General features: G+C 35.2%; 3 protein-coding genes and 2 non-coding genes across 6 annotated transcripts; 4 read left to right on the forward strand and 1 right to left on the reverse strand.

Moving 5' to 3' along the window:
* Positions 1–1,045: 1,045 nt before the first annotated feature.
* Positions 1,046–11,609, forward strand: LOC125863440 (uncharacterized). 2 transcript variants are annotated; one of them, XM_049543634.1, is made up of 8 exons: positions 1,046–1,162; positions 2,739–2,890; positions 2,994–3,105; positions 3,238–3,320; positions 4,894–4,957; positions 5,071–5,188; positions 10,338–10,492; positions 11,123–11,609. In XM_049543634.1, exons 2-8 carry the CDS (start codon positions 2,769–2,771, stop codon positions 11,174–11,176), a joined length of 708 nt encoding a protein of 235 aa, XP_049399591.1. In that variant the 5' UTR covers positions 1,046–1,162; positions 2,739–2,768; the 3' UTR covers positions 11,177–11,609. The 2 variants fall into 2 exon arrangements, with proteins under 2 accessions (XP_049399591.1, XP_049399593.1); XM_049543636.1 differs by lacking the exon at positions 1,046–1,162 and having other exon boundaries at positions 2,989–3,105.
* Positions 11,610–13,602: 1,993 nt separating this feature from the next.
* LOC125863442 (uncharacterized) lies at positions 13,603–14,284 on the reverse strand. Its single transcript, XM_049543640.1, has one exon. The coding sequence runs from the start codon at positions 14,183–14,185 to the stop codon at positions 13,637–13,639; it is 549 nt and encodes a 182-aa protein (XP_049399597.1). The 5' UTR covers positions 14,186–14,284; the 3' UTR covers positions 13,603–13,636.
* On the forward strand, positions 14,230–22,776 carry LOC125862896 (uncharacterized). Its single transcript, XM_049543018.1, has 13 exons — positions 14,230–14,294; positions 15,153–15,592; positions 16,725–16,894; positions 17,857–17,934; positions 18,532–18,611; positions 18,932–19,013; positions 19,208–19,627; positions 20,012–20,119; positions 21,496–21,563; positions 21,681–21,768; positions 21,869–21,940; positions 22,077–22,130; positions 22,258–22,776. Exons 1-13 carry the CDS (start codon positions 14,230–14,232, stop codon positions 22,345–22,347), a joined length of 1,815 nt encoding a protein of 604 aa, XP_049398975.1. The 3' UTR covers positions 22,348–22,776.
* On the forward strand, positions 14,388–14,460 carry TRNAA-CGC (transfer RNA alanine (anticodon CGC)). The gene has a single exon. It is a non-coding gene; the product is annotated as a tRNA-Ala (tRNA).
* Positions 14,547–14,619, forward strand: TRNAA-CGC (transfer RNA alanine (anticodon CGC)). Its single transcript has one exon. It is a non-coding gene; the product is annotated as a tRNA-Ala (tRNA).
* Positions 22,777–23,069: the final 293 nt, after the last annotated feature.

Below are 23,069 nucleotides of genomic sequence, written 5' to 3' on the forward strand. Positions count from 1 at the left end.
ATAAATAATTTTAATTTTCATAGCTAAACGCCTACTAATAATTCATACCATGGAAACAGAGAACATTTTGATTTAACAAAAATCAAAGCAATAAAGCAATATTCGGTCCTATACCCAACCCGAATTGGAAACATTGTTTTGGATAAGTGATAACATAAAGACAAATTACATATTCAATCGATCGGTTAAAAATAATTATATTTATTAATTAAATATTATATATTAAAAATGTATATTTTATATATGTAATACAAAATGTATTTGTTAGTTAAGTATTCTTTTAATAAATGCTATTTTTATCAATTTCTCATAATAATAAGTGTTGATTTAAAAAATAATATCAGTGTTCGATATTTATAATACACCTCGATTAATTTAGATTCAGGGATAACATTTCTAAAGCGGCGCCTTAATATATATTTTCAATACCTAAAAGTTAGAGTCCAAGTAATTAATGATAGAGAAATCCACTTATCTTACCTGTGTTGGTGATTTAATGAATCACTTGACAAGCTATTGTTGATGTGAAGTATATTGTATAATAACTTTAACATAAAATGTAAGTATTTTTTAATCTATATTTGGTTGGAGGTATTAGCTAGTTCTTAAACTATTTATTCATCATTTTTGTAATAGTGATTAGATAAGTTATCTCATATACACAGTGAAATAACTTATCTCAAGATAATTAATCTCAAAATAACTAGTTCCCAACCAAACGAAGCGTAATTTACTACTCTCTCCTTCCCATTTTACATGATACCTTTTTTTTTTTTTAAATTTGAATGCCATTTTATTATTAAAAATAATTTAATTTTAAAATTTTCATATTCATTATTAATGAAATAATTTATCATAACACAAATATCTACTTATTGTTTTACATCATAAATTTCAATTTTTTTTTTTTTTTTTTTACTTAAACCATCGTATCAAGTCAAATTATGCCACGTAAAATGGATAGAGGAAATACCTTTTTTTTTTTTAATTGTGGGACCAAATCATAATAAACTCAACAACTAGTTGTCCAATCATATATAATAATATGCCTTCTCCTATATGGCTGTCTCTATTATGTCAAACCACTTTTCTCCTCCTCCTCCTTCTCCTTCCCCTGCAAAATAACTTGGTCTGATCAAATATCAATACCCAACAGGTTCAGGTATTTTCTCTTCTTTTCAGATTATATACTGTTTTCTTGAATTTGGGTTTTTTTTCTTGTTGTAGTGAGAAAAAACAAGATCAAAATTTGGAGTTGTGAGCTCTTTTTGGGCTTTCATGTTGTATGGATAATTAACAGTATGTTAGTAAAGACTTGAAATTTTTAGCTTTGGTGGAAGTTTGCTGTACTTTGTGTTAGAGTTTGTGCTTCTTCTGTAAGGTCACTTAATTCAAGTTTGTGTTTTTTTTTATTTAATTTGAAATAAGATTCTTGAATTTATTGAGATGTGTATGTTTTGGAATTTTTTATGATTTACGGGTATCTGCTAGCTCCCATCGGCATAAGCACTTGATAACTCTGTCTATTAAGGCCGGGATAGAAGAGAATAAATTGCCTAGTGGTTTTGCTTCTGTGGTAATTTGAACATGAGAGTTTATTATTCTCAATCCACTTTATTGACCACTAGGTCTACGCGGCGGATTTAGGGGGTTGGGAGGGTGTTCACTTGCTTGAACACGAGACTAAAGGTTGGCTAAGTGGTTTAGGGGATTCAAAATTCACCTTGAGGTTCTAAGTTCAAATTCCATGAACTACATTTTTACATTTCGAAACCCTTGAGTGAAAATTCTGGATACGCTATTGCTAGGCCATACCATTGGGTTTATGTTGTTTAGGATTCTGAATGAGGTTTTACCCCTTTTACTAGTACGGGCTGCTTGTTATATTGCGCGGTGTGCTAGTGGATAGAACAATTGAATTGAAATTACTAATGACAGATAGGTTGAGGATAAATGTGTTGGGTACCTCTGTCCCTTTCTCCTTTTCCGTGGACTTAAAATGATGGAAATCTTACAGTTATAAAGTGGGGAAAAATCCCCCGCTACTCCATCTAAGGAAACTTATTATCGAGCTTACATACTAATGTTCGGTATTCGTAGGGGATACTAGTCATTGACAGGCTGCTATTGGTTACTTTAATAGGAGGATTTTAGGTGCCACTCCTTGTACTCTTGGAGTTTTTATTTTGAATAAAGAGGTTGTGGTCCATTCATGTATTCCATCCTAGAAGTGGCTTTGTCTACAAGGAAAATAAGTGATCTTACTTTAAGTGTTTTCAAGATGATCAAATTCAAATACCTTTTTTCTAGCTGGATAGCAGTCTTATTTAATACGGAATCTGATGTCAAATAGGTTATCATACATAATTTCTTTGAAATGGCATTGAAAATCTTGATGTTGCACAAATCTCGTCATGGTTGCCTGGTGGGAGGGATTGAATATATAGGAAGCTATGGTAACACATAATAAACTTGAAACCATATGGCAAGTGGTTTGCAAAAGGGAAGAAAGAAGCAACATAGGAAAATATAAGGCAAACCCTGCAGTGATTTGAGCCATAAATCTCAATACACTGCCGATGACATGTCATCTTTGAACCATAAACAACTGTCATTCTTCTGAATCTTTAAAGATAATTAGCAATAATCATAGAAAGTATTTTTTTTCCTACTATGAGGTTGGAATCTGTAAAGTTGGGAATGCTGATTATACATTGTAATTCTGGTTTCACTTCCAGTTTTAGAGTTGCTGGCAAACATAAACAATCATGGGTGATGGTCCTCGAGGAATAGAGGTGTTTGAAGATCATTTTCAAGCTTCAACATCTGGTGAAGACTCCATGCAGAGCCCAGCTTTATCTAAATATATTGGAAGTAATGATTCTTTAAGGTATATCTTCTAAAGGACATTTGAGGTGAAGAGGAGTTACACATTTTTTTAAGGAATTCACTTTTTTAATTTGTTTTATTTGGCTTCTCCCGTATTAGAATAGATCCATTAGTAGATCGTGGACTAGAAGAAAATTGAAAGGGGCTGCTTCAATGTTGAATATGTTTAGCCTCAACAAGCTACCTTGGATGTCTGGCACAGATGGTCAAGAAAAGGTACATGTTATTTGTAGTTGACTGCTAACTGTTTAGTTTGCTATTTCTTACTTAATTGTTCTGAAGGTCATCATTGTCTTTGGGTTGGGGAAGGGAAAGATTACTCATTACAGCTATTATCACATCTTGCAGGTAGTCTTAACTGCTGCAGAAGTAGAATCTCTTCGATCAGAACTCGGTGCTTTGGAAGAAAGAGAAGCTCATTGCAAAGCTCAGTAAGATTTGATACCCCCCTTTGTGGGCTCGCTTGTGCCTTATGTGACCTATTCTGTTTTTCCTTATATAAAACTGTGTATAAGGTTGCTTCCCCTTTGATAGTGTTCTGCTTTTAATTTCTTATTGTGAGACTGAGTAGGGTCTCCCAGGCATTTAGTAGGTTGGTTTGGTTATAGTTATTTCTAGCTCATATGGTAACAATAGTTTATCATCACTATGTTCAATCCCTAATGCATGTGAGGATCTTCATAGGTCATCATGTGCGATCGCTGTGAATATCAATTTGAGAATTAAAAAGCATAAGTACTCATCTCTGTTTAAGTGTATTATCAGTGTAATATGAACATGTTCACTGATTCGCATCTTTTCAACTTTAACAAAAGTGACCCCAAGGCTTTGAGGCCAAAGCGTGCTTTGGTTCAACGGCAAAGATAGTACGACATGGGATGTGCTGTTGGTTCAGGTCACGAGTTCAAATTCTGCTGCTGAATCAAGTTTGGCATTTAAGTGGAGAGGGCTAGTGGGACGACCTGAAAATGTAAATAGAATAGGGCCAAAATTAGTTGCACCATTTTTTATTTAGTTTATTTTTCATGAGTTGAATTGTGTTAAAAACATGGAATATTGCTGCAGTTTCGTTTTCCGTTCAAACAAAGCATTTGTTAAAGGTAGAGAAATGATGATTATCTGATGGAAAAGCAGCTTAATGTATCTCCAAATCCTAGATGGGTTCAGAATGTCCAATTATGAAACACCTCGACAAGAGGAATCAATTTTAGGTTGCTGCATCAAATCTGGTTGCAGCGATCTATCTAGAATAATTGAATGGATAAATAAAAAACAAAAATAGAAATAAGAGCCAGAGATGTGAATGTACTTTAGGATAAAGGCCTCCTCACATAGATTTGATGGGAAGCTTGTAACTGGCACTTTTTGGTGGTGACCAGCATGCCCTTAATGCTTAAGAATACAATCTTATCAGTTTCAAAAAAAAAAAGATAAAGGCCTCCTCACTGGGACAGATCCCTGATTCTAAAACTAGAAAACACTAGGTGTAATTGAAAACATGACTGTGTAATTACTACATTTCTAAGCATAGGGAAATCCATTTCAAATTTCACCAGTAGAAAATTTTATATAGTATGACTGGCTTCCCCAAAAAATGAGAAGACATGATTTATCTATGTAATGCTTTCTCTAACAATCTCCAAAATCCCTTCTTGGAAAATTATCTTGAGTAAATATTCGTATTCTTAATTTTGTTACGATATTATCACCTAATAATGAACAAAACATTATATAAACAGTTGCCAAGTCCCTATTTGAAGAAAAAAGAGAGATCTTCTTTCACAAATGTGAAGTACTGTTCAAGGATCACCCACTAGTCCTACACAATATCACAACGAAATTGTTACAAAGAGGACAAGAGCCTCACTAAGAGTAATTCTACTAGCTATTCTCAGCTTATACTTGCAAATACTTCAAAAATAACATGTTCAATCCTAAAAGGTGATTGATCTGTCAAAAGAGTATTGTCTTTTGATTTTCATTGTTTTTTTTTTCTCTTCACAGATTAGAACACATTGATGAAGTCGTACGGGCTGCACGACTTTCGGGGTATTTGGACATGAGAATGGTATTAATAGGCCAACAGCTGTCATCATCTTAACATTGTTTGGACTTCAGACAATACTACACTGGATTTACATATTTGTTCCATAATTTTATTCTGTTTTTTTTTATTAATAGAGATGGGCAACTTTACCCGGAGAACCTCTTCCAGTTGATGACACTGATGTTGATGATTGGCTGCCTAGATTTTTTGTCCTTCAGGGATCGTGTATCTTCTGGTATTCGTCATGCACAGGTGACTTTTTCAACAGTTAAAGATTCTACTAGCATGCCTTTCAGGATACTCTGCAACTACTGTATAAATATGTTATTCCAAGCCTTTTGGTGTACTATCACACTGTATTTTTTTGCCGAGACCTTCCATTAGACAACTTTGAATGTTACATTATAAGAAGATTTCCTTAAATGACATCTTAGAAGTTTATGCTGATTTCACTGGTATTTACTACAACCTAATGGACCACCTTGAATTACTTGGTATCTCCTAGACGTTTTTGTTGAGTCAAGATTTACTGGTTTGTGATAATAGGAACTAGAGATCGCGATTTTTAGTGTTATACTAAATCCCACACCTTTCTACCAGGTGGTGAAATATTCATATATTATGTCAACAATGTTTCAAGGTCAAGTAAACATTTTGCTAAATAGACTGAAATGGAGACTGTAACAGAAATAACAATAAAAATGGTAGAAGCAGTATATGACTGGAGATGGTGAAAAGATATGAAAGAAGAATGGAAGACTAGACAAACCTATCTTTTGGAGGGGTCCATTCAAATGGCTAGCACTTATAACAGTGCCAGACTCACTACCAACAAATGTGATGTCACTATTCTCTATGTCTGTTAAGAAGGAGAGGAAGTTGGATAAACTTGGGAGAGATTTTCTATGGTAGGACAGCAAGGAAATGAAAGCTTATCACTTGGTAAGATGGAGCACTGTTGCAACAACCAAAGTGAAGGGACCGAATGGGATTTAGATATGTGAGGTTGCTGAATAAGACCTTGCTTGTAGAAATGGTTATGAAAGTATGGTTGAGAGAAGTATATCTACTGAAGATATGGTTATCCTGGAATACAAGAGACACCTATTTTTAGGTGTGATAAAATATCCACATCTTATATTTTCGACCAGATACTAATTTCATTCTAGCACTTGAGACATTTCTAAGATTCTGACAAGATGGCGTCTCCGTATTTAGAGGGTGTTTGGATTGACATATTTTTAGGTGCTTTTGGCTTTTAAGCACTTTTAAATTTTTAGAGGTGTTTGGCAAAGACACCAAGTGCTTAAAAGCACTTCACTTTAGGCTTAAAAAGTGACCTACTTTTGACTTTTAAGTCACTTAAAAAAAGCTTATCCAAACACCCCCTTAGTAAGTCTGATCCTGATCACTGATTTAAAATTGGCAATGGCTGGAGCATAATGTTTAAGAGAAACTATAACAACTCGAAGGTGAAGAGGATGAAAGAAAACCACCAAAACTTGGAGGCATTTCAAGAACTTCCTAGTGCAGCAGATAATTTGATTTGAAAAGATTGCAGGACAAGTGGTATTTACTTGCTATAACTCACTGATAGCAAGTGAAAACTAGAGCCATACATGGTCTTGGAGAACAAATATGGAAAACTAGAACACTACACAAAGTAGCCTGCTTCTTTTGGTGACACAACAGAATGTCCAAAGGAGGGGCATTCATCTCTGCAGCATACATCAATTATTTTGGAGATTAAGCTGAAAACATCAATCACCTTCCCTGACATTGCTGTATCAACTATGGCATTTGTTATTGAGCATTTTGGTGCTGAAATCGGTAATGTCTACGGACATGTTTTTTTTTTTTTTTTGATGAAGTAAGATGTATTAGAAAGGCATCAAGAAGATGCAAATTACATACAGAAAAATATGGTTAACTCCTGAGAACAAAAACACCTATTTAATCAGGGAGTTAACCACAAGCAAAAGGATGGTCGCTAAGCCATATTGAGGGAGCTAATGAAATCTAAGAGGGGCAATATATCATTTACAGGGGATAAGTTGCTCCAATGGAAGAGACTAATAAGGCAAAAGGATTTCAAACTGCTAATTGGAGTTGAGATACCATCAAAACATCTGAGATTCCTTTCCTTCCAAATACACCAAAAAATACATGATGGAATCATCTGCCAGGTCTTCTTGACGGGGCTATCAACTTCTCTAAGACTCCAACTTCCAACTACTTCTTTGACACTTTGCGGGAGAATCCAGTTGATACCAGTAATTGAAACAAACATATTCCAAAGAGCTGTTGCCACTGGACAGTGCAGAAACAAATGATTCACTGATTCCAGGCTATTGAGGCACATGAAACATCTGTTTACTAGTTGAAGTTTCCTCCTATTTAGATTGTCCAGGGTTGGGATAGCATTCTTGAGGGTAGTCCAGGTGAAACACTTGATTTTAGGGGGTAGTCTAGTCTTCCAAATCAGTTTCCATGGCCACTGGTCTATCATGGCATTTGAAGAGCACAACTTACGGTATCCTTCCTTCACTGTGTATATTNATCATCTGCCAGGTCTTCTTGATGGGGCTATCAACTTCTCTAAGACTCCAACTTTCAACTACTTCTTTGACACTTTGCGGGAGAATCCAGTTGATACCAGCAATTGAAATAAACATATTCCAAAGAGCTGTTGCCACTGGACAGTGCAGAAACAAATGATTCACTGATTCCAGGCTATTGAGGCACATGAAACATCTGTTTACTAGCTGAAGTTTCCTCCTATTTAGATTGTCCAGGGTTGGGATAGCATTCTTGAGGGTAGTCCAAGTGAAACACTTATTTTAGGGGGTGGTCTAGTCTTCCAAATCAGTTTCCATGGCCACTGGTCTATCATGGCATTTGAAGAGCACAACTTATGGCATCCTTCCTTCACTGTGTATATTCCTTTTTCAGAGTTGCCCCATTTTAAGCTATCAGGCAAGTGAGGGGTCATTGAGGCTCCTTCTAGAATTCTGAAAAAATCAAAGAGCTCATTAAGTTCCCAGTCTTGAAAATTCCTTCTAAAGCGTGGGTGGTGCCCATATTCCACCTTCTCTGTTTTGAGCCACTGAAGAGTCTGTGTAGAGGCTATCCTGTAAATAGCAGGGTGGGAGACATTGAGAGGTTGATTGTTGAGCCACCTGTCTTTCCAAAATTTAAATGAGTTCCCATTTCCAATCCTGAAGGACACCTCTTGGAAGAACTCCTCCCTTAGCTGGTTAATGTACTTCCAAGGTCCAACTCCATAAGGATCATTGTTCTGCTTGGTGCTCCATTTGTCTTGCCTCCCATATTTGGCATTCACTACCTCTTTCCAGATACCTGTTGGTTCTTGAGCATATCTCCACCACCATTTCATTAACAGGCTCTTGTTGTGCTTCTTTAAATCTCTGATTCCCAAACCTCCGTGTTGCTTTGGCATAATTACATTTTCCCACTTCACAAGATGGAACTTATGGCCCAACCTCATAGCTCCCCTTCCACAAAAAAGATCTTCTGATTTTGTCAATTTGATTCTGTACCTTGGATGGTATTGGGAGCATTGACATAATATATGTGGGGATACTGTCAAGTACACTCTTGATAAGAGTCAACCTGCCTCCCATTGAGAGATATTGCATCTTCCAAGTTGCCAACCTTCTCTCCATTTTCTCGATAACTTCATTCCAAACTCCTGCATCTTTGAACTTTGCTCCCAAAGGGAGACCTAGGTATTTTGTTGGAAATGTGTCAATGCTACAACCCATGATGCCAGCCAGTTCTTCCAAATTAGGGACCTCATTTACTTGGTAGATCTTACTCTTCTGCATATTAATATGTAGCCCGGAGATTGCTTCAAATAGGAGTATAGTTAGGTTGAGATATCGCACCTGAGACTTCTCTGTCCCACAAAAAGTAAAGAGTATCATCCGCGTAGAGCAAGTGTTTGAAGATACCAATGGAACATGTTAAGAAAATGGATGTTGGTGTAGCTCAATCTCAAAAGCTAAGTCATGAGTTGAAGTTTTTCACAACCATATAAAGATACAACAACTTTTCAACCAATGTGTGACATTCTAGCATTCGTCTCTTCCCTCTCCACCACATGTTGTATGGTTGGACATTTGAAGCGCAGACAATATAACATGGCCAGTATTGAGTAAACCAAGAATAGGAATGAGTCTGACTATGATACCATGATAAGAAAATGGACATTGGGCCTAACTCAACCTCAAAGCTACCAATGAAAAGCACCACTAATATAAAAGTTAGTGTTGACATACAGACCAATACCTGTTGGCCAAAGAAGAATCTGAGATGTCAGTGTTACTCTACGTGAGATATATATGTTTCTCTATTACGAGATGCCCATATTTCTTCTACACGAGATGTATAAACTTGTGAGATGAGGATATAAGGATACAACAACATATTCCTTCAACCAATATAGGATATTCTAACAAAACAAAATCTCAGTTTGTATGTGGTGGATATTTTGGAGAAAAAGGAATCTGAGATGCTTCAAGGGCAACAAACTCCACCTTTAAAATTAAGTTGAATTGCATCATTTTGCTTTTTTATTTTGCTGTATATCTACTTGATGTTAAAAATTTGGTGGATTTTATAGACTCCATATACAACTAGAAGGGAATATACTTTGGCTTTTTAGATGTACATGTCATAGTCTTACTGGTAAATGTCATTAATAAAATTCCTTTATCTAATGGTAAAAAGAATCTATAGCCTAAGAATAGGGGAAAAAAGCCAGGTGAAATAATACGAAATTACACCATTAAGGGGGATCAAAGTAATCATACATTAACAGTTTGTTGGTTGTTGTGGAAGTAGAGTTTGATTCAAACCAAAAGGAAGTCCTTTGGTTTTCTAGAAGAGTTTTCTTCTGTTTCATGGAGAACAAATGTGTTTTCACCAGAAAAAGAACTTTGTTTTAGAAAGCTAAAGGGTTCTTAAGAAAACTTTTGGGCCAAGCATGGCCTATATTTCCTTTCCTCAGCCTTTACCTCTGCTAATGCAGATAGAGCAGGGGAAAACATCTGTGGTTGGGGTAGCAATTACCTTACCTATTCGGAATAGCTCAATCTTGAAATATCCCACCTCATATTGGCATCTGCAGTTTTTTGATGATCTGTTATGTGTTCCTATTATCTTCTCTTGATTTAATGGCTTAGCTTTGTTTTCATTAACTTCATTCCAAAATACTTCCAAAGTTTAGCTGCAGTCTGTATTGTATCTCCTTTTGGTTTATCTTTTTAAAGTATTTCTGATTCTGTCCTATTCTATTTTGATAAATTTGGATATTCCGATGTTTCCTGATGTAACAGATATGCTATTTCTTGATTAATTTTGAATAACATGTTTGCAGATCTAAGCCCCCAAGATTCAACCCTTCTATCTGATGTAGTTGAAGTTGGAACCTTACCTTGCCTGATACGAGACAATGAGGACAAACGATATTGCTTTTATATCTCAACTCGTTATGGACTGAAATATGAATGCTCTAGTATTTCTAAGATAAAGGTAATGGTTTTCTTTTTCTGGATCCTTTATTGCAATGTGCAAATAACTATTCTGATCTCTGTCTTGAATTTGTTCGGGTTGATGAGTATGTTTAAGTTCCCAAATTGGTCAAGTTTGGAAGTTGAGGATTTCTGAATAGACCATGCTTGTTCATATGCTTTATATACACCTCCTTTTGGATGTTAACTTTGTTTCAACACACTTAGTGCCTTTCGAGTAGTATTAAAAGTATTACACATCACATATTTCAGAATTATTTTCCTATAGTGATTAGATTTTTGCGAGTCAAGTCATTTCTAAACAATTGGACTGGACAATTGTGTAACATATGACAGGATCAGTATGTTTGATAAACATTCACTTGTAATCTGTTGAACTCATAAGTGGTTTTGAAAACTCTACATATTAGGTTAAAAGCATTTAAGGACTAATCTTAAATAAGTAGCATTCTCTAGCATCAGAATAGCTATGTATTAGCATAAATTTGTAAAATAGCTCAATGGTATCCTTTGTTTGTTCCCATCTCAAATAACGTGGAAAACTATTATCTGATGTATATATACAAACATAGCCAATTCCTTTTCATCTTCCATTTCCATGCTCTATGTGTTGCTATCCTTTTCTTTTCAGGTTGATTCGTGGTTGGAAGCATTACGGAGTGATTGCAAACTGCGATCTGACTGAACAACTATTAATGAGTTGACTAGGAATTGACATGATCTGCTATTATCAGCAACAGCGTCACTATATAAGCCAGATTCGGAAGCAGAAACATATATATCACTTCTCCATAACTTCCACTGCAACATTTTAGCGTTTAGCCAGTGCATTCTGTACATAGTCTAGCATACAGCCATTGTAAAGCATTAAGGTTAACATTCGATAAATTAGTTTCAGCAGATGCTAAGGATTGTGCTGATCTTGTCCTGTACAACTTTAAGCTTGGTATCTACATAATGAAGGAAAGCTTGCTGGCTCTCTGTGGCAAGGCATTTTCAAAGCATATGAGTTTAGTACTTGTTAAACTGTGGAGAAAAATGAATGAAAGAAGCATGTTTCAATGCAAATAATGTTTTTGAATGAGGTAAGTTTTTAATGGAAATTTCTTGATTTTTTTCATTCTTTTGAGATGTTATTTGATCAGAAATAGGAGGCTTAGCTTCTAAAGATGCATTTTGATGAGCATATTGGTTGATGTTGTTGCAAGGTTATAAGACATTAAGACCCATTCAGTGCTATGTAAAATGGATCATTAGCACAAATGCCCCTATTTTGGGGTAGTTTTAATATTCTGACCTCAAATATGATAGTTCTTTTAAGTTTTGCCCTTCAAAACTTAAATGGATGGAAATATACCTAATGTCGAAATAAAAAATAACTTTTTCGCGGGGAATAAATTATATTTTTGTAATATATAATATCAGATAAGTTATGCCTGTGACCTGAAATAACAAACAATTTTTTCACAGGGCATAATTTTTATTTTCATATCATAATATTCCACAAGCTATGTCGTATGAACATAAGTTTATGTTTTTGTATCACAATATGCCACAAGTTTTGTCGCATGGACATAAGTTTAAGTTTTTGTATCATGATATCCCACAAGTTTTGTCGCATGGACATACATTTAAGTTTTTGTATCACAATATCCCACAAGTTTTATCGCATGAACATAAGTTAAGTTTTTGTTATATCACAATGTCCCACAAATTATGTCACATGAACATAAATTTATATTTTTGTATCACAATATCCCACGAGTTATGCCGCATGTTGTAGCGCATAATGTATTTCCAAAAACAAAACATAGACCTACACATATACTCTTTCATCTCTCATTAACTACCAATTTTTTTTTTCTCTAAAATGGATACGTGACTCCACTTTTTGAACACTACGATAAATTTTTAGAAAAATATTACACAACTTATGTGTGCGACAAGAACTTTAAATATGATAAAAAACAATACAATTACAACAATAACATATTTAGTATAATCTCACAAGTAAAATTTGAAAGTGCAATAAATAATTTAGTATTTTTTCTTGATTTTTTTTTCAACCTAATAAAAAACTTTTATCAAACATAGTAAGAGCCCGTTTGGATTGACTTAAAAAGAGTAACTTTTAAAAAGTAACTTTTTAAAGTGCTGAAACTTATTTTTAAAATAAGTAGTTATGTATTTGGATAAAAGTGTTGCAGTTGAAAAAAAAGTTGTTGATGTGTTTGGCAAATAAGTGCTGGTAAACACTTTTTTTTATCAAAATGTCTGAAATACCCTTTAAGTTGTTAACATGATGAAAAGTTGATTAATTTAAGGTTTTTATACTTTAAAAAAAAATTAAAACAAAATTAATTTATATTTTACATCCATAAGTAATAATATTTTCCTATCATTCACATATTTCTTTACCACCACAAATTATTTATAAGAGTAATAATAATAATAATAATAATAATAATAATAATAATAATAATAATAATAATATAATAATAATAATAATATAATAAAATAATAATAATAAAAAAAAAATAATAATAATAATAAAATAATAATAATACTGATAATAATAATAATATAATAATAATAATAATAATAAAATAATAATAATAAAAAAATAATAATGATAATAATAAAATAATAATAATATAATAATGATAATAATAAAATAATAATAATATAATAATAATAATAATAAAAATAATTTTAAAAAATAAAATAATAATAATAATTCAATATAGGCAATTTGGAAATTGTATAAAAGAATTAAGGGCAAAAAGGTAATGTACTTGGTCAACATAAAAAGACTTTTAAGTTAAAAAAAAAAAAACTTCCCTCACCTAGATTTTAACTTTTTGCTTAAAATAAGTCATTTTTGACTTAAAATAAGTCACTTTGATAATTATCAAACATTCAAATAAGTCAAAAACTGACTTTTAAGCCAATTTGACCAGCTTAAAAGCTCATCCAAACAGACTCTAAAACTAATACATTCGCTTTTTTTATACATGAATAACATGCCCTCCAATGGCCCCTTAATTAATAAAAGAGTAGAACTAAAACAGGAACATGGAAGAGGAGCACACTTTTACTATGTTCTGTGAGAAAAATAAGCTGCAATTGTTTAATGTCCTTAGCGCTAAGAGAGCTCAACTATGTTAGCTCGATTTACGGACTGTCGTTTCCTCTTCAATGCTTTCTTAGGAGAATCCTTTTCCGTAAGCTTAGATTCTTTTCCTAGAGAAGAAGCTCCATCATCACTTTTGCTGGTAGCATCCTCATCGCTACTGTCTTCAGATTCTGTCGTATCATTGGTATTCAGATCGATTACTGGTTGGTAACTTGCTATTGCAGATTCAGCAGCTGATACAGCTGCCTGTGTGTGAAGTTCAGCAACACCCAACATTAAGTCCATCTCTATGTATTCAGATTCTTCACCGGTAAGAGCTTCAATATCATATTTCTCAGGATTCTTCTTAGCTTCAATCTCCACTTTTCTATTGTTCTCCAAAAATACTCCCAAAAAATCCTTGACCTTTGTTAGAACTTGGCTTTTGGGTACAGAAGAAATTTCAGGTTTCAAATTTAGGGATTGAGATCCACCATCACTAGTGCAAAAGAGAAGTTTTGATTCCAATGACAAGCCTTCAGTCTCCAAGTGAAGCAGATCTTTGCTGTTTGACTGCATATCAGAACCAAGGGCAAGCAACTGATGATCTCCTATATGCTATGATGAACAAGCGGCAGCAGGCGGCGGACTACCCTCAGAGCAGCTCTTCAAATTATTATTCCTTTAAGTAAAAAAGAAAAACCTGACGATCCCTTTATTTTTTTAAGCGGCTCAAAATTAATAAAGCTAAGTTACATTTATTGGCTATGATTAACATCACGGGGGTGTAGCTCATATGGTAGAGCGCTCGCTTCGCATGCGAGAGGCACGGGGTTCGATTCCCCGCACCTCCATTTTTCTTAATTCCCCTTTTTCCACCTTCCCAATNGGTCAAAATTAATAAAGCTAAGTTACATTTATTGGCTATTATTAACATCACGGGGGTGTAGCTCATATGGTAGAGCGCTCGCTTCGCATGCGAGAGGCACGGGGTTCGATTCCCCGCACCTCCATTTTTCTTAATTCCCCTTTTTCCACCTTCCCAATATTCCCTCTCTTCTTTTTTGGTTTCCCATCCAGTGTCGGGTACCCACATTAGATTCGCATTGGCTCCCTAACAAAGGGGACTCAACTCGACTCAATAGATTCGCATTGGCTCCCTAACAAAGGAGACTCAATTCGAATTTATGTCGGCTTCCTAACACAGGAGACTTAGTACCCCAATGGACTCAAATCTGATACCTCTTCGTTAAGGTTGAAAGAGTACCACTTCCCAATATTCCCTCTCTTCTTTTTTGGTTTCCCATCCAGTGTCGGATACCCACATTGAATCTCGACTAAATTTGGATTCACATCGGCTCCCTAACAAAGGGGACTCAACTCGACTAAATTTGAATTTATGTCGATTTTCTAACACAGGGGACTTCGTATCTAAATGGACTCGAATATGAAACCTTTGCGTTAAGGTTGAAAGATTATCACTCCACTCCAACCCGGGTTCAATATTTCCTCCCAATAACAGCCTCTTGTTCCTTATCTATAGCAGAGCATATAGCAAACAATCCTCACTATTATTTGCCTCTCACAACTCCAAACACATGACTCTCTCCTTATTTTCTCCTTCCTTTCCCCGTCTCCCCACAAATTACTCTTTCCTCTTCTCTTCTACTTCCCATTTCTCCAAAAACCTCACTTTTTCCTACTATTGTTCCTCCAAAACGTCTAACTTCAAGGTGAAAGCTTCGTTGAGTGAAGCTGAAGGTGAGAAAAAGGTGTCGGAGTTGTTAGATGATGGATTGATTAGTTTGGTTTCCACTGCGAAGGATGCGAGTGAGGTATTGGATGTGATAGCTCAAAAGACTGGGAGAAGTGGTGGAGTTGTTAGTTGTTCTGATTGTTGTTTGATTATCGCTGCAGCACTTGATCGGAGCAATGCTGACGTGGCAATCTCTGTGTTTGATGCTATGCGTTCCACTTTTGATCCTGGTACATTTTCTTTCTTTTTTAATATAATCAATTCAAATGTGGAAGGAACTAAGAGAAGATACTATTAGCTTTGAGATTGCTCATTTATTATGGTCATGAAGAAATATTAATTGATACTCCCTTGTTTTGACTCGATAGGTAGTTTAAGAAAATAAAGAAGACTTCTGAATATGTGAAATGTATCAAAATGTTCTTTAATCTGGTTTATAATATGCTACATGTAAAGTTTAGAATTAAGGAGTTGTTGAATAAGGAAAGAGACATTCTTTTTGGAGCGGACTAGAAAAGAAAGTAAGAGAAATAAATTGAAACGGAGAGAGTATTTGAATATGGTTTTTTCTATTTTGTGTTTTTTCCTCTTTTATGGGTTGTTGGGGGTAGTGGGTTGAGTGGTTTTGAAAGAAAGGTGAATGCTTTATGGTTCTTACCCAAGAGTTGAGGAGATATGGAATGATGCAATGTTTTGTGTGTTGCTTGTGATGTCTAAATAAGTTTGCTTTCGTGGGGTTGAAATTTGTCCATTATTTCCATCTGGAGTTGGAATTTTGGTGATGTATGTGATGCGAAGTAACTAAATGTCCGTTTACACTAGCGTATTGAAGGAAAACAATTATTCTTAAGGAAGTGAATCCACAATACATGTTTGATCATTGCCTTTTTGGTATCAAAGGAAAAAGAAATAATCAACTTCTGTGTTGCTCAATGACTTGTGAATTTGATAAAAGCTTTTTCACTCTCATTAAAAGGTGAGTCCATCAGTTTTGAGTTGTTTGACACCATTCAGTTCATATACTTATAACTTTTCAACTTTCAAGACTTTAAGTTGATTAAGTAATTTACATTTTAAACTATAATGTGATTTTCTTTAGCAAACCAGCTCTTCAAATTATAGATCCCTCCATCACCTCTCCCACCCCCTATAAGGGTGGCATCACTGCTTTGAGCAACCTCCTTAGGCAATATATTTAAGCTTTCAGATATGATGAATTTGAGATTAATAAAAGATGTGGAACCTGTCATCCTGAGTTTTTATGATATGCAGTACTGCTCTCACTATTATTCTCTTGTATCTTGTGACAAGATTTCATTGATATCCCCCAATATTGATGGACTTGACTTGCCCATATTTAAGGGACGACTGTTTTAGACAGAGGCCCATCCTATGATAGATGGAGGTGGTCAAGGCCTGATGTTACTACATATACCTTGTTAGTTCGAGGACTTGCAACACTGCTGAGGGTTTCAGATGCCCTTAAAATCATTGCCAATGTTTGTCGAGTGAGCATTTCTCCTAATGAAGAGGTCAGTATTTCTTCACTCACCCCAACTTGCTTTTGTGTTAGTCTGCTCTAAGTATCTTATGTGTTAGAATTGTACACTTCTCTCTATATGAGCACCAATGGCAATATGAAGAATTTTCTGCAGTGGATTAAATTCATTACCGACTATAAGTAGTTTATTTAGAAGCTGTAATGTAATTACTTTCAGACCTTCTTGAACACTATTGGAATTTTGGACAAGCAAACTGCCACTAATGGACTATGTATTTGTAAGTTTGCTGATAGGTATTAATATGCTATACAAGAACAGTATGGATCATTTAACTTTCGACTCACCCTAGACAATGTAACTATATGAATCATCATTCTATCGTGTTAACTTTGTTTACTTAATCAAGATATGAGTTTGAATTTATAATTTCTTTTTCTTCATTTGTACTTGTGGTATATTAACATACAAACTCATGTATGACCGACTGGCTGAAGGAAAAGTACATGCGCAGTTTCTCTTTATTTATCTCAATGTTCTGGTGAATTATGTTCCAATTTCAGTCTTAATTTATATGGAAGTGTCCTATATTCAAATGTCTTACGTGCTAGACAATCCCATATACGGTTTGGGTGTAAATGATTTTGTCCTTTAAGGTCTGTGGTATGACATCAATGCAGTCGGCGCAATTCAAGCCCATTTAGTATAACAAAGTTTCCACTAGAAATCTCAGCACTTAAGTCGAATATAGGCTATACCCAAATCGCACATCTTCTCCCAATAGGAAAAGGAACTTGCTGCAATCTCACTGATATACTCAATATCTGGTAGTGGTAAATTTGTCGTCATCAGTTTACATATCTAAATGTGTGATGGTATAAGAAGACTCGTGAAGATTCTTTTTTAGAAATAATCTGAACCTGGATGCTTTTAGTTAGCTTTCGTATTGTTGTTCAATTGCACATAAAGTAACATGCAGCTTGGTGTCTGGGCAGGTTCTCTTTGGCAAAGTTGTCCGATGTCCAAGTTGCGAGATTGCTGTTACTGTTGCTCAGCCACAAGATGGTATCCAGGTATGCACAAATGGCTTGCTGTTGGTTGGCCTGTTTATTTCTGTTTTATATCTTTTTTTCTGTACAGTGTGGACACGCAATGGCTGAAAAAAAGTGCTCTTGTTAAAGGACTACACTTCTCTTGCCAAGATAAAGTGCTCTTGTTAAAGGACTACACTTATTTTCTATTTTCTGGTCAAGATAAAGAGATGATGTCTTGAGGTCTAAGTTGCATGGACTCTTCACTTTCGACTCCGCACCCCTGTTGAATTCTCCAAAATACACTACTTTTGGAGAATCCAACGCGCATCCGTTGACATTTTTGAAGAGTCTGAGCAACATAGCTTGAGGTGGTTTAAGAAAAGGCAATTTAAGTAGTCCGTTTCTTATTATGATGATGATTAGTTTTTCAGATGCTCCTCTCACATACAATTTATACCACACATTGCTGATCAACTTGGTCGGTTACCATGTGGATTCTGTATAAACAATGATATTCCATCAGTCTTATGGAATACTAAACGACCTCAACTTTATGATAGGGTCTCCACTTTTAACTTCAATGTGCTTCTTGTATTTTATTTCTACTACATGACATAAGAAAATCCACTTCTGCAGGTTGTGTCCTGTTCAAAATGCCGTTACCAGTATGAGCTCGTTTCAGGCAATATTGTTAGTATAGAGTCGGAAGATTTTAGGTTGGTTTTCTTTAACTACTGTGTGATCCAGTTGTCTTTTGATTGAAGTGGTTTTACTTTGTTAAATCCTCGATTCCGTACCAATTATTTCAAACATTTCACACAAAAATAAAAATAAAAATAAACAAAAACTAAAAGAAAAACACAAGCAACACTCAGACATGAGACAGCTGTTCAGATGCTGTTTTTTTCGCTGCAGAGGTCAAACATATTAATAAAATTTACTCTTGTTCCAATGTTTGTCATGAGAACTGTGTTAATGTATGGTGTTGATCCTGGGACATTCACTTTTTCTAAGGTTCTCCTCCTGCCGAACGCAGCATGGATATTCCTGCATGGAGAAGGGGACTAAGATTCCTGCCGATAAAGCAAAACATTCCAGCTGCCGTTCATTCGATTGTGGTACATTTCTTTTTAAAGCCATACACATCAGTAGTATTTTCTAGTGTGCCCACCTTCTTTACCTGGATCTTTTGGACTTTTTTTTTCCTGTAGTGGTGTTCTTGCTCCAATTATTTTGAGACAATTCTTATTGATCAATATTTTCATATTTCTTAGAAGAGGCTTCTGTAAATCAATCCTAGCACTTTCTGTAGGTGGAGACCCCTTCTGGAATGGCTCGAACACACAGATTTGCTACTGAAACAGTTGATCTTCCTGCACAAGAAGGTGAGAGAGTGACTATTGCTCTAGCAGCACCACCAAATGTTTACCGAGAGGTGGGTCCATTAAAGTTCAATCCAAAAGCTCCAAACGTCTACCCAGGAGAGCCTTTGTGCTTGACTAACCACAAAGATGGCCGTGAATCACCCTTACTAAGAGCACCCAAAAAAGATAAAACCCCATCGTTATTAAATCCCTCCATCCTTGTTCCTCTTCTTGCTGTATTTGCCACTGGAGATGCTGCGTCTGGAATGATAGATCCCAACTTGCCTCAGATAATAACAGTTGCTGCAGTTTCCTCAATCGCTCTTGGGGCCACGTTAAACAGCCTGGTTTTTCCTCAATTCAGCAAGGTAACATAATGTGATATTTCTTGCAAGCACTTTCATTAATGAAGGATGATATCTAAAAGTTGTATTCACAAGCTTTTAAAGATTTCAACAAATGTCTTCTGGAGTACCTGCAAAGGAAAAAGGAGAACACAGAAACTATCTCCCTACCCATTCACATTTTATATTGCCTTTCTTTTTCCTTATTGAGCATTAAGTCAGAGAAGTAAAATCATAGGTTATGTTTCTCTTTATAAAATGTTTATATTCAATTTGCTGGAGTTTGTTCCTCTATATACCCAGGTTATCCTTTTCATTAGGATGATGATCCTTTGTAGACTTCTATATCATTTACAAGGTACGCAGAAATAAGGCAGAATCTTACTTTTCTCTTCTTTTTGGTGATAGCTTCCTCAGAGACTAGTTGATACCATTGGCATCAGGCAGCAACTCTTATCTCAGTATGATGTGCTCCAATCACGGATAAAGGAGTTGAAAGAATCTGCTGAGAATGAGGTATACTCCTCAAGTGCAACTTTGTTAAGCATGTGCTCTAGTGGCATTTAGGTTTTAGGTCCAACAAGCTGTCAGTTTCATTCCTGCCTGGGTCCTGAAAAGATGAAAGGCAGCTGCAATGAAAAATAATAAGAACTCGGATATGTCTGCTTAAGTCGCGTTGTTTCATGCCTGCATACTTGGGCTGACTGCTACATGCTTTCTCTGCATACTTGATCTGTTGATGGCTAGAACTTTCTACTTAGTACAAGGGACTAAGGTTTATATCTTCTAGAAGCTAGAAAAGACATTTTGGCTAAAACCACAAAAATATGTTTTTATACTATGCACCCCCTGTCACAAAGGAATAGCTGGTGCAGTATAGAAGACTCTCGGTGTCAATTCACAAAACAAAATTTATGAGTTCAAATCATTCCAGCAACATTTCTATATTTTATGTTTTTGGATTTTTTTCCTGAGTGTTAAATCTTGTTGGTAAATTTTAGTAGTATGAGTTTTAGAAAGCAGAGAAGTCAAGAAGAATATTGGTAGAAGAACATTTTTCTTGATGTCTTCAGATTTCATTTATAAGACTAGAATAAAAAACAGAAAGCAGTAAACCCACTACTAGCATATTCCTAACTCACTAACTTACTCCTAAATAATAGGAATAAATGGCTAACAACTAATTGACTAAGTCTTATCTAATATAATGCAGTAAAAGTAAAAGTGCAGTTGAAAAAGCAAATTCCTAACAAATCTTCCGCCTCTGGCTGTCAGCATATATGAGACACTTAGATGAAGATTGCAAATGAATTACACTTGTATGTTTGAGTTCAACTTGGGATGAAAGCATTGCTATTACTGATGCTCCAGTGTTCTTTGGAAAATTGTTTGAAGCCTTTTGATTTTCTTACTTCATTTTCTTTCGAGTCATAGTTCAAACGTAGGTAAACAAGTTGTATTGTTTGTTTGCCTTGAAGGGAATCTTTCTCAATGTTTTTTCTAGGCAAACTCAATTGTTTACCGCTCTTCACTCGCTTGTTGGATATTCCTCATTGTCTATATGTCTATCAATCTATAGCCTGCAAAGACCATTGATATGTATACTTATAAAGTTCTCTCATTTTGCTGTCATAATTCTCATGTACCTGGAATTCATGCTTGTGGAATGTTTGTATGTCATAAATCTTATTTTGTTTCACACAGTAAATACTTTTGACTTAGCTATTATCTACTATTGAGTGTTAAAACATGGTTTCTGTAGAAAGGCAATATTAATCCCATAGATTTGCTTCGTTTGTTGATATCTGGCAGTATTCCGGCATCAATCCTTTGTATGATTTATTGCCTTGACCATGAATTTCGAAACGAAATCTTACTTATTCATTTTGTAGGTTTGGATGTTGGCTCGCATGTGCCAACTGGAAAACAAAATCTTTGCTGTTGGAGAACCTGCTTATCGGTAAAGCTCTCTTCAAACTCCTATACCTTTTCTTGTTTTTATTGTCAACTTCTGTTTAGACAAAAATGTGTATGTTTCATTGTCACACACATTACATGGCTTTCTCTTTGATTTAAGGGCACGGAGAAGTAGAGTGAAAAGGGTGCGTGAAAGCTTGGAAAGCTCCCTTAGGAGAAGGATCGAGCTGATTGAAAGCTATGCAAGAGTATGTTATCTTTCCAGAAATGCTCAGTTGGATCAGTGAAGCTCAAATACCATTGAACAACATTCCAAATTTATGAATAAATATGCCTTGCGTATTGCAGATCTCTTCCATAATAGAAATTGAAGTAGAGATGGATGCAGATGTTCTTGCTGCTGAAGCAGCAGGCAATGCGGTAAGGATCATTTTTGTTAAAATTTTGATACTATTTGAAAACTATATAGCAAGGTAGTTATACAACACTACATTGCTCTGTGAAGATGCAATTTAGCATTCTACGCACTGTTTTTCATCTTCTTTACTCTATGCAGGAAAGTATTGCTGAGCAAATACAACAAATAATGGAGCTTGAAAATCTTGAGGAAGTATGTGTTTACTTTCAAATACTGTTTTTTAATTATAATTGCTTCTGTAAACTATAATCCTGTACGTTACGTTTATACACCACGTAGTCTTGGCATTGATAATGTTATATTCATTCATTATTTGCAGAAATGGAAAATCCAAGCAGAGGCAAATGATGAAGCCGAAAGGCTTCTCAGTTCTGAACCCTTAACTACAGAAAATGTTTCAGAAAGATGATAACTGCGCATATTTGTACCAGAGTAAATATCCACCTTACTGGTCCATTTTCACTGCATTTGGCTATTTGTTATCGACGTCTGATGGACCAAACAGATGTTCATTTCTGGGTTTCATACGTGTTATCGTTACCCGAGACTAATTCCTAAGTTTCAGGAGAAGTCTGCCCAAGATCTGGAAAAACTCAATTAGAAAAATGGTTGTAAAGGGAGAAAGAGAACTTGCATCACAAGGGAGGTTCAAAAGTGACCCAAACTTCACTTGTCCTTTGTCTTTCTTTTATTGATTGTTCTGTAAAGAAAAGATAAGATACTTCATGGTACCAAGTACCAACTACCAACTCTTTGGCCATTATTTGTGTAATTAGTGAACTTCACTTGCATATGATCTTTTGAAGTTGGTACATTTTTAGTTTCTTCAAACAAAATTAGTTTTTTCAAGTTCAAAATTTAAAATTTTGAAGTTGTGCTACATATTTAAGAGCCGTATATAAGATTTGAAGTTTACGAGTTTTGAGTTTGGACTAAAGTTATTGGGCTTTGGTTCTGCTGAACCTGTACTTTTCACTAGCCCAACCCTTGGTGGCATTGATTTGAATGATGAAGTTTTAAAACTTTTGACTCGTACTCATATTTTCACTTTCACCATCTTTTTATCGGAAAAGAAGAAAATGTTGAGACAAAACTGACTTTCCACTATTTCTTGAGTTACTATTACTCTAC

Source organism: Solanum stenotomum, chromosome 4, assembly GCF_019186545.1.
Source record: "Solanum stenotomum isolate F172 chromosome 4, ASM1918654v1, whole genome shotgun sequence".
In the NCBI taxonomy this organism is placed as follows: Eukaryota; Viridiplantae; Streptophyta; class Magnoliopsida; order Solanales; family Solanaceae; genus Solanum; species Solanum stenotomum.